We start from the raw sequence: 10,725 nt of genomic DNA, 5'->3' as shown, positions 1-10,725 counted from the left end.
AGACCTAGAGGCCGAGGTAGAAGAAATATGGACTTTAATGAAGATTCTTTCCCTTTGGTATAAGTGAGACCCGTGAAAACATCCAAACAGAAAGAAAAGAACAAAAGGGAGGCGAGGATTTAGATAGTCCACTCTCCCTTATCTACAAAGCCTAAAGACAGAGCAGGACCGGCTCCTCTGTTGCTGCTGCAGGGCGAGGCCTGGAGAAGGGATTAAATAACCGTGACCCCGCCTCGTGTGAAACCAACAGCCAAACTTCTGGCTCCCCGCCTCGCAGTGGGAGGGCCAAGTTTCTCTGGTCCTAGCTTACACTCCACTTCTCTGGGTCTCTCTGGTAGAAAAGATAATGCTACTGGTTCCAACTGCCCCACAGGCCGGGGTGAGGAAAATGCCAATAGTCGTAAAAGGGCTTTGAAAAAGTCAAAGAGGTGATGTATAAATGTCATCGATTATCATCATTTTGTGCTCAGGAATAAGCTATGGAAAACAAATTAGGAAAGTAAATCTACAGCCCTAAAATATATGCATATAAAATAAAAAACGCAGTTCCAAACCTACCGATGGTATCTGGGGATTGTCTACTGCTTTAAAGTCTCAATGCCCCTGTTCCCACCTCGACCAAATCCAGCTGGGATGGCAGCTCCGTCACCCCCCTCACCACCCCTGCAGGGGGAGGCAGGGCAGAGGCCAGGAAGAAGGGCTGTACTTTGGCTGTAGAGTATAACATGCATGCAACATGGTGGGGGGGGGGGGTGGCTTACGAAATGTATATACAGAGCCCTGGGTGAGGGGCCCCGGCCAGGAGGCACTGAGCAAGGGAGGGGTCCATCTCCCCACTGGCTGAGAGCAGGGCGCCGCGGCAGTCTCTTAAGGGCTGCACATCCCAGGGAGAGGGGACAGCTGCTACTCCTGCCTCTGCGGGCCCAACCTAAACTGGAGGAGGTGCTGAGCGAGGAGAGGACAGGGTCCCAGAAGCCAAGAAGCTGTCAGCACCCCCATCCTTGACTTCAGGGGCCCAAGAACTCTTTGCATAAAATATCTTCAGACCTAGGAGATGGTCAAAGGCACAAAATTTGAATGCTGGGAGGGAGGGTTGTTGAGGAGTCTGGGGTACCCTGAGCCCAGGGATAGACTAAAGGTATGATTCAGTTCCCCTTCCCTGAAAGGGTGATTACTCCACTGGGCCTATCACCACAGAACATCTTCCATTACCAGGAAGCATCCTGCCCAGGCCTCCAGCACCCACCTTGGGGAAAAGGGTATCAAGTTGGCACAGGAAAGGCCCAGGGAAGGGGGCCACTCCATACATTAATACTTTGGTGAGGTTTGGGGAGAAGCAGGACTCTACCCCTGGTTCCTGACTCAAACCTTCTCACTCAGCTGCATGCTGAACCCAGTGTTCACAGTATCCCCAGTCCTACACAAGGCCAAGCCCACGAACACTCCCAAGTGAGGTCCTAAGAGTCAGGGAATAGGTTGGAAGGGACCGCAGGGCGTCTTCTGAGAGAGAGCACTGGAACAGGTCACAGTTTCCGCTCCACAGGCTGCTGGAGACACAGTTCGCTGCCCGCAGAGATGATGGGCAAGTGATTGTCCATGTGGTAGCTGATGAGGTGACTGACACTCTCAAAGCGGTGATCCTTTGTCCGAACCTGGGGAGTAGGAAGGGAGAAAGTAGATTCAGGTGAAGAGTCAGATAAAATCTCAGTCTCCAAGGCCGAGGAAGCTGGGATAGTCAAGAGGGTTGAGGCAGGAGAAGAAGATGGCAGGAAAGGGAGGGCTCTCAGTTCTGACCACTGAGGCTTCTCTGGGAAGAGAAGCTGGAGACAGATGTGGGAATGGGCAAGTCAGTGAACTGGGAAAAGGCAGAACAGACATGAGCCCGGAAGTCGTGAAACTGAAGGCTAGCTACTCCTTCCTTGACCTGGAGGAGGGCGGTATGTCTAAGAAGAGATACACAGGACAGAAAAAGACATGCAAAGGAGGCTGAGACTGCTGCAGAAACAAGAGCGAAGTCATGAGGGGCAGCGGGCGGCGCAGACAGGAGACAGGGCTCTGGTCTGACTCCTGAGTCTGCAGGAGCTGGGGAGGCCCCTGGCTCCTCTTGTGAAAAGTTTCAGGATATTTCGCCTCTAGACATCTGACATAGAGCACTACAACTTCTGGCGGATGGTTTCCTTATTTGTCAAATGAGGGACTAGTGAGATGACCACTTTCTAGCTCTCGAGGGCACAACGTTTGGGGACTGGCAAGGACTGAAGGGAATACAGCTCAGGTGAGGGATGTGAGAAGGGAAGGAACTCTAAACCACTAGACGAGGGAGGTGCCAGACACCTGGGAACAGGGGAGGCCCAGACAGAGGTGCCCAGCAGACAAAGTCTAGGAAGCAGTGAGGCAGGATCAGAGCCACGGGTAGGGTACTGCGCCTTCCTTTCTGCCGTGCCCACCTACACCCCTGCCACACTCACCACTCCCTCAGGGTCCACCAGGAGCAGGTGCTTGGGCTGCCTGCTCTGCAGGCCGGTGAGCACGTACTGGCCCGGTGTGGTCGTGCTTTCCCGCACCAGGAAGTCCCCGTTGACTTGTAGCAGTGCCTCGGCCTCTCGCCGGCTCAGCTTCCCGTGGAACCAGGGCTCCCCTCGGAGCTGCTCAGCCATGGCTGTTGACTGGGGAGGTGGAGGCATTCGCAAGGCATCTTCAAAGGGCTCTGGGGATACAGAGAGAGGGCTAGGAGAGGCAGCTGACACAACCCTATGCTCAGGACCCAGACCTTTAGGGAGGGGAGGCCAGGAAGCAAAAGGCAGAGAGGCAGGAAAAGAGGAGGAATCAAGTGAGAAGATGGAGACACAGAAAGGCGAGAGGCACACTTACTCATGTCAAAGAGGTCTCGGGGTGCACTACCATTGATGGCAGGATTGGGGGGCCCGGCCCCAGCCCCTGCTTGCCGGGCCTTGTCTAGGTTCTGGACATTGACATAGGAGGGGTCATCAAAGAGCTCTCTGCCTGCTGAGGAAATGGAGGCTTTAGAGGGGCCCCGCCCTGCTTCTCACTCCCCCTCTGCCCCTCAGTCCCCTTCATACCTGAGCAGGGTGGTGGGGGCGGCATCTGTCTGCGGGCTTCTGGGTCTCCCCCAGCAGGCTGCCCCACAGGCTGCAGGGACCAAGACAGAGTGAAACCAGAGGCCCTAACCAGCTGCTCCCATCCAAGCCCCACCCGCCTCCATCCAAGCAACATACCAGCGTGGCTCCCAGGTGGCTGGGGGTCTGAGCACTGGGTGGAGTGGGTCGAGCAGCCCCTGGGAGGGCTCCTTCCCGAAGCCTCATGTCCACCACACCCCCGAGAGGTGGTTCCTTCCCCGGGAAGTCATTATAGTATTGATGGTCAGGGGGCTCTTCCTCCTCCTCATCCCAAGCTGAGCCATCAAAGCCAGCCATCCTGAGAGAGACAGGAGGGAGAAAGGAGTGTGGACGGGAGGACGGAGGGAGAACGGAACAGTGGTCACGTACTGGGCATTCCCTGAGGGGTAGGCCTGAGGATGGGTGTTTCACGTATAATCATTTCACTCTCTGGGCAACCAATAAAGCAGATACTGTTTCCTTCTCCAGTTTTTTAGGTGAGGAAAATGATGATCAGGGATAAAAAGACTTTGGTCACACAACTAAGAAATGGTCAGATGGCATCACCGACTCAATGGATATGAGTTTGAGCAAACTTTGGGAGATAGTGGAGGACAGGGAGGCCTGGCGTGCTGCAGTCCATGGGGTCGCAAAGAGCTGGACACGACTTAGCGACTGAACCACCACCACTACTGGTGGAGCCGAGTGTCAATTCAGAGTTTGCCTTAATGTCATGCCCTTGATCGTCACGCGGTCTCCCAAGAGGGAGGGGAGGCACCAAGCAACCAGGGAGGGGGTGCCCTAGAATATCCCAACACCTCCTCTAAATACTCGATCCTACTGGTCTGAGGTGGGAAACGTGACCATCTCAGGAAAGAGCCATCCTCCCTTGCCCAAATTCTTGATGGCTTCTAGAGGCAAGAACGTGAAGAACTAAACTACGTACAGACAGAAGCACAAAAAGACAGACCAGAAACGAGACAGCTGGGAAAAGAGAAGCCCGTCCAGCCAGGGACAAGCTGGACGTCCTGCACTGCAGCCCCGCCACGGGCGCCCGACGGGAAGAGCTGGCCCTGCAGCGGGCAGGGCCACGGAGCACCTTCCTGCCGGCCACAGGAAACTTAAGAATAGCAGGAAGCAGGGGCACGCAGGTTATTTCCTTCCCTGCCCTTTTCTGAGCTGGACTGTGGAAGAGCAGGCCTCCTTTTCCAGTTCTGGTCTGGGGCCCCCGGGAGTGGGCTGCCCCCCGGCCCCCACCTGCCTCCCCCGCGCACCTGTCGTGGGGGGTGACGAGCCTGGGTGGGTTCCTGAGGTACTGTTTGAAGCGCAGCTCGAAGGCCTGGCCGATGGTGCTGATGACGTCCTGAGCGAGCCCTTCGGGACACTCCAGGATGTGGCAGGCTGGGGGTGCAGCAGAGGCTGTTAGGGAGCTGGGCGGCGGGGGGACCGTGGGGCTGGGAGGAAGCGCAGATGGGGCCCTCGGCAGGAGGAGCCCCTGGGTCCTGCTCACCTGCCCCTTGGACAGCCAGCCCCACCCAGTGCTCCCCATCCACACCTCACCTCTCTGATTCACTGGGTCTTTGGCAACATAGGCAACATACTCGGCTGTGTCCTGGGGTGGACAGAGGCAGAAGAGGCCAGTTAGCTAAAATGTACAGCCCCACCCCACTCCTGACCCCTTCAAGCCCCTTTCTCAGACACTGCCTCAATCCTAGCAGGCTCACTTCTCTTGCCAGTGTCCTCCCAATCCCTAGCCCCCTACTCTCCTCCCACCACCTAAGCTCCATTCCCCAACTCACCGGGTCCCCGCCGGATGCAAACGAGATGGACTGCATGTGGTGGTTGGCAATGATCTGAGGGTTAGGGCAGAGGGTGGAGAAGGAAGGGAACGATGGGCATCAGGCAGCCTCAGAGTCTACTGGGCACCGCCCACAACTGGCCCAAGAGCCTGGCATCCCAGTCGCATCCTTTTGGCTTCTCAACGCATGTTCTCTTAATCTCCTCCTTCCCCACTGTTCCACTGCTCCCAAGCCTTCTCTCCCAGTGTCTTACCCTCATAACTAGGTTCCCGTTTAGCCCTCCCATCGATGTTTCTGCCCACCCCACCCCCGCCGCCTCACCCCACCAACCTGTTTGCAGTCTGCGGCCATGAGGTTGAGGCTGCTGGTGGAGACGGTCAGAGTGATTGGCATTCCAGCAAATTTCAGGTTACTCCTCCCCAGGATGGAGCTGAGTGGACGGCTACAGGGCTAGGGGAGGGCCCAAGGGTCTCAGAAGCTGGGGGTCCCCCACACCAGGAAAGCCCCACACTCCTGCCTTCTGGACTTCTCCCCACCTGCCCCACACTAGCCTTCCCGCTGCTCCTCCACATCTCCCAGCATCCCTAGCCCCACAGACCCCAGGTACCTTTCTCCTCCTTGTTGCCCCCTTAGCACCCGGCACAGCCTCACACACCAGACTGATGGCCTCCCTGGGGAAAGAGGGATACTCAGACCCAGAGCCTGCCTCCCACTCGGCTGGGGCCGCCACAGGGCTGGGGGAGGGGAAGGCCAGGCCAGACTCCAGGGGCACTCCAGGCTCTTTGTCGTGGTGGATTGAATTAAGGGCCTTTAATATTTGATGACACTGAGAGGCCGCTTCCTGGCTGATTGGGTTAGGGCCTCAACGGGTCTGGCCCCACCCTCTTCTAGCTACCAAATGTCCCATCCCCTTCCCAAAGGCAGCAGCAACCTTCCAGCTACCCCCGTTTTCCACCCCAGCTCTAGCTGCTAGCTGCCTCTGCCACCTCCCCCATAACTCCCTGGGCTGGATAATAAGGAGCCAGGTCAGAGTTGCCCCTTTACGTTAAGACTTAGACTCACTTCCCTAACTTTCTCTCAACCCCCTTTACCACCGAAAGATAAACCATCACTAGCACCACCAAGTGGCCCATTCTCCCCACCTCTCATGAATCCTGGGACTGCTCCTCCCCCAAGCCCCACTGACCTGGTGACCTGAGTCCGGGTGTTGAAGTCAAGGGCGCGCATAGACTGCAGGACCTCCACACAGCCCATGTACTGAGGGGAGGGACAGGGGACACCGGTGAGCCACCTCCCCCCACCTCTTCACAAAAGGCCCTGGGACTTCTCCTTCCTTGGTCCCTCAGGGAAGTCAGGATGAAGAAGTTCTGCCACTGCCCACGGATATACCCCACAACATGCAGGACAAGAGGGGCAAAGAGAGAAGGGCAAGCTAGGCGGACCTCATGCCTATGGGAAGGCGTGACGGGCATCGGGTGGGATGGAGTGACATCTCCAGAAAGCGGGGAGGAGACTGGAGGGGATAGTCAAGAGTCACTCATTCCAACACTTACTAAGGGCTTGTGCTGGGCTTTGTGCTAAGCATGGCGGGGTGGGGGTAGGGGAGTCACCAGAAGGAAGGGGCCCCAGACAGAGCTGGAAGGGAAGAGGTGAGAGAATTGGAGAAGGGGCAAGAAAGGTTTAAGAAACAGGACACCGAAACCAAGGGAGTTGCTGGAGAAGAGCAGGGGGAGAGAAAGAGATTAGTAAGCAGAGGAACTGGAGGGGTCCGGGAGGGAGTGGGAGGGAGAGGATGTTCACTCACCCGAACCAAGTAGGAAACCCCGGGTCCCATGACTTTGTCGTTGGGATGCAGCCAGCCCCGCGTGGGCTTATTGACAAAGCTCCCGTGGCGAGTCCACTCCTCGCCCCCCAGCTGGCCCCCTTCCACCCGAGTCCTGCGCCCGCCGCCTCCACTCAGCTTGTTCATGTCCTGGAGGAGGGGCAGGGGGCCTGAGTCCAGCGTGACTGCCCCTGCGACCCCCTCCCCGTCCTCGTTTGCCCTTCCTGGCTCCCCTTTCGGGCCTGGGCGCCCCCCAGCTGGGCTGGCCAGCTTCAGGCTGCTCATCCGGGGGAAGAAGGAGCACAGGGTGGTGGGGCTATCGTCCCCAGGCACAGGTGGCAGCACGGGCCCCAGGGACGAGGCTGATGGGGACGGCAGCTCCTCCGGTGGGGTGGACCCTGAGGCCCCCTCCTCCAGCGATGACAGAGACTCATTCCGAAGTGGGTTGTACTTGGGCTTGGGGGGCAGGAGATCCATGGCTGGGGTGAGAGGGAGGCTGCTGCCCAGCCTGGCCCCCCTGCCAGTCAGGGCAAGGGGGCCAGGCAGGGGGCATCCCAGGCCCTTAGCCTGATCGGACCTCTATGGCCCAGGGATCTCAAGGGTCCTGGAGAGGGAGAGGGACAAGTAGCTCTGGCTTCCCCGGCTCAGACCCAGACAGTTTCAGGCCCCATCCCCGCCCAGCCTGGAGCCTCTTCTCAGGCTGAGAAGAGAACAGGCTGGACCTAGAGCTGCCTAGCTCCTCCCCAGGGGCGGGGAGCTAAGGGGAGAGACCAATCCCAAGGACAGTGCTGACTCACAGGCTCTGAGGGGCTGAGCCCCCAACACTGCCCCAACCCAGAACTCTCGCAGGGCAGAGGGATCCATGTCCCCCTGCCTGGTCCCCCCACCCTACCAAACAGACAAGTAACTGGGGGAGGAGTAAAGTGGGGGGGGGGGGTAGGATGGAGGAGTGAGAAGGAAAGGAGGGCGATAAGAGGAGGTCTGGATCAATCCAGACCGGACAAGGGTAGGCCAAAGGGAGCAGGAAGCTGAGGGACGATGGGGATGGGGGGGCGGTGCGAGGAGGAGGTTAAGGGAGGAAACAGAGGCAGCTGGGGGTGGGAAAGGGAGGGGATTCCTGAACTCAGCAATTCCCTTCCTGTCCTGGTTGAACACTCAAATTCCCTCAGCCTCTAGCCCCAGCGCCCCACCCCCCCCCCCCCCCCCCCCCCCGCCACTGCCCCACAGAGGGGTGGTGGCCCTAGGGAGCCTGGGCCATTAGCCTCCTTGGCTATCACAGCTGTGGAGGGAGCTAAAGAAATGGGAAAAAGAAGGACATGGTCCCAGTGGATGCAGGGAGGGGCCAAGAGGAAAGGCAAAGCTGCTAAAGTAAGAGGAATAAAGTCCAACCTGGGTGGCACATCAGGGAGCCACTGGGCAGGAGCTGGAGCAGAGGGCAGTTTGGTGGAGGCTTGTTCTCCATGCATGGCGCCTACCATGCCAAGGAGCAGAGGCCCAAGCCAAATACTCTTCTGCCCCCCTCTTCCACAGGAAAGTAAGCTGTCAAGGGCAGAAGGGGTGAGGGGTGGCCAGGGCATTGACACTAAGGTCAGATCCCTAGACCTCCAGGTGAACACATACCCCTCCTTTTTAGTAGTGACCAGAGAGAGGGCAGGTATCCACCAAGGAGCATGATACCCCTCATACAAAGGAAAGAGTCTGGCCAGAGGAGATGGGGCAGTGCGACGGTTGTCCAAGAGAAGTGGCCAGGAAGGGACAGAGGCGCAGAAGTCAAATCTGTGCTCATGAGAAAGGGGTGCCAGAAGAGGATTGAGGCTGGACACAGGGAACAGTCCCAAACTCATTCCTCCCACCCACAGCATCCTGCCACAGCTCTGCTCCAGGAGGCCACAGGGGAAGTTGGAAAGCAACCAAATAGAAGTAGTAGTAAAAGATACATATACCCTCACCAGGCTCACCTCAGAATTACCTATCTTTAAATTTACTTCAGAATATTAAAAAAATGCAAATTATTGTGATTACAGTGATTAACAATCCTGACAATGAAAACATGTTAGATACTGTGCTTACCACCGCCCCCGTAGTCCTCAACCCAGGAGAGCTTTACCACTCCATGCACCACTCCTGAGAAGAAAATCTATCACTTTGTTTCCTAAGGCCTCAGCACTCAGAAACAGAGAATGAGGAAAGTATTCTGCCAAAGCCTCACCGCCCCCCACCCCCCCACACACACACAAACACACACCAGAATATCCTATCTTTAGAGGTGAGCATTCTGTGGGTGCCTGCAGAATCCAGAGACAAGGAATGACCTACAGGTGTGGGCATGTTTAGAAAAGAAAGAGGAAGTAGGGCTCTTTAAATTTACGGAGGAAGAAAGGAGATTGCTATTGGCAATCTGAAGGAAGAAAGGAGATTGCTACTGGGAATCTGAACGACTGGGTGTGGGGAAGAAGTTGCATGTGGCTTCTCAGCCCAGCAGGGAGGAGGAGGCAAGAGAGGCGGAAAGTAGCAGGAAATGGCGAAAGCCTCAGGAATGTTTCCAGCAGGGAAGGCTGGGCAAGCAGGACCAGGAGAAATGCCCAGACTAGAACTCTGTCTGGGGGAGGGGAAGAGCCAGAGAAGTGGTGGGGCCTGAAGAGTCCCTTAAAAAAAAAAAAAAAAATCAAACATCAAAAAGGACACTGTTACCTACACCCATTCCAAGCCACCGTCTTCAGGTGGTAGAAAACTTTCTCTTCTGTCACACCCACATGTCACACATCGACAAATCCACGGCCCTACCCAGCTCCCGTCGTACAGGTATGAGACAAACAGCTGTTTCTGGGGTGGAGTCGGTCCTGGGAAGGGAAACTCAGGGAGTGGGGCAGGGAATCTGTGAGCAAGTCTCCCTCCCACTCTCGTGCCAAACCCCAAGTCCAGCCCCCTTCAAGTAGGTCCACCCTTGGAAGGGGCTAAAGGAGAGGGAAAGGGCTGCCTCTAATCTCTTACTCCTCAGAGTCAGAGATGTGAACTTTTGACCCTATCCAATGGAGCCTAAGAACTCAGGAAAACTGAGCCAAGGGCCCCAAAGAGAAAAGGAACGAGGAAGCGCAAGCAGGTGAAGTTTCTGGGATTGAAGACAAAGATCCTGAGGCGATGACAAGGGTCCAACGGGGATAACGCTCCTGAAGGGGCGTGGCCCCTCAAGACGCGTGCACCAGAGACTCCCAGGAGGCGAGGCTTCTGGACGATCCGACGTGGATTAAGGAAGGGGCGAGGCTTCTAAAGGGGCGGAACCCTTAGGGAGGCGTGGCCTCACGAATTCGAATAGTTCTTTGAGTAGCAGGGTTCTGCCCTTTTGGGAGCTAGGCTTTTGATAGGGGTTAGCGGAGAATCGTCTCGAGAAGGCGGGGTTTCGGGGAATCGGAAGGACTAATGCAGGGGTTTGGAAGCATGTCTGGGGGTGGGACTTCCAGGAAAGCTGGACGACAGGGTAGGATTGGGGACAGTAAATGGAATATAAATCGGGGTTCGGAGAGCCCCCTGAAGTTGGGAGGTGGGACTTCCGGGGAGGGGGTCGCAGAGGGCGGGACTTGTAAATGAAGACCGGAAGTAGGGTCCCGGGAGAGGGGTTCCGGGGTAGAGAAGTGATTCACCTAAGACGAAAAATGTCCCAACTCACCAGGACTTCATGGAGTCTCCGCACCGCACCGCGGGGCGATTTGGTTCCGGATCACGCCACTGTCTCCTCAGGTTGCCGCTCCAACTTTCTCCCCGGGCCCAGCCTCCCTGGAGAAACTTTATTTCACTCACTTCCGGCCTCACTAACCCCTGACCCTGTACCTCATTGTCCCTCCTTCACCCGTCCCTCTTTCCCGAATCAGCCAATGGCAGTGCGCGGACGCGCACAGTAGCAGTGATAGCCAATAAAACGTCTATTTTTTACTTACGGCAATTCTTGAGCAATGTTCATTCCAATGAGGACTTGAGTAGAAGGAAACCTAAG

General features: G+C 56.7%; 1 protein-coding gene across 5 annotated transcripts; it reads right to left on the bottom strand.

The window, feature by feature from the left end:
* Positions 1-26: 26 nt before the first annotated feature.
* Positions 27-10,515, bottom strand: SHC1 (SHC adaptor protein 1). 5 transcript variants are annotated; one of them, XM_068966178.1, is made up of 14 exons: positions 10,402-10,515; positions 9,429-9,577; positions 6,720-6,887; positions 6,102-6,172; positions 5,523-5,586; positions 5,246-5,365; positions 4,916-4,969; positions 4,677-4,728; positions 4,391-4,517; positions 3,237-3,435; positions 3,081-3,150; positions 2,872-3,006; positions 2,469-2,707; positions 27-1,652 (listed from the first exon to the last, which is right to left on the bottom strand). In XM_068966178.1, exons 3-14 carry the CDS (start codon positions 6,882-6,884, stop codon positions 1,524-1,526), a joined length of 1,425 nt encoding a protein of 474 aa, XP_068822279.1. In that variant the 5' UTR covers positions 6,885-6,887; positions 9,429-9,577; positions 10,402-10,515; the 3' UTR covers positions 27-1,523. The 5 variants fall into 5 exon arrangements, with proteins under 5 accessions (XP_068822279.1, XP_068822283.1, XP_068822280.1 ...); XM_068966182.1 differs by lacking the exon at positions 9,429-9,577 and having other exon boundaries at positions 10,402-10,509; XM_068966179.1 differs by lacking the exon at positions 10,402-10,515 and having other exon boundaries at positions 9,429-10,016.
* Positions 10,516-10,725: the final 210 nt, after the last annotated feature.

Source organism: Capricornis sumatraensis, chromosome 2, assembly GCF_032405125.1.
Source record: "Capricornis sumatraensis isolate serow.1 chromosome 2, serow.2, whole genome shotgun sequence".
Lineage (NCBI taxonomy): Eukaryota > Metazoa > Chordata > Mammalia > Artiodactyla > Bovidae > Capricornis > Capricornis sumatraensis.
The sequence above is the reverse complement of the archived record's forward strand: the minus strand, read 5'-3'. Positions and strand labels throughout refer to the sequence as shown.

Excerpts from the sequence above, each read along its gene's own strand:
- SHC1 (XM_068966180.1), bottom strand. The coding sequence starts at position 7,214 with ATGGATCTCCTGCCCCCCAAGCCCAAGTACAACCCACTTCGGAATGAG. Across the intron at positions 4,729-4,915 it reads TTGCATCCGGCGGGGACCCG|GACACAGCCGAGTATGTTGC; the intron begins GTGAGTTGGGGA and ends TGTCCACCCCAG. Across the intron at positions 4,518-4,676 it reads AGACCCAGTGAATCAGAGAG|CCTGCCACATCCTGGAGTGT; the intron begins GTGAGGTGTGGA and ends CTGCACCCCCAG.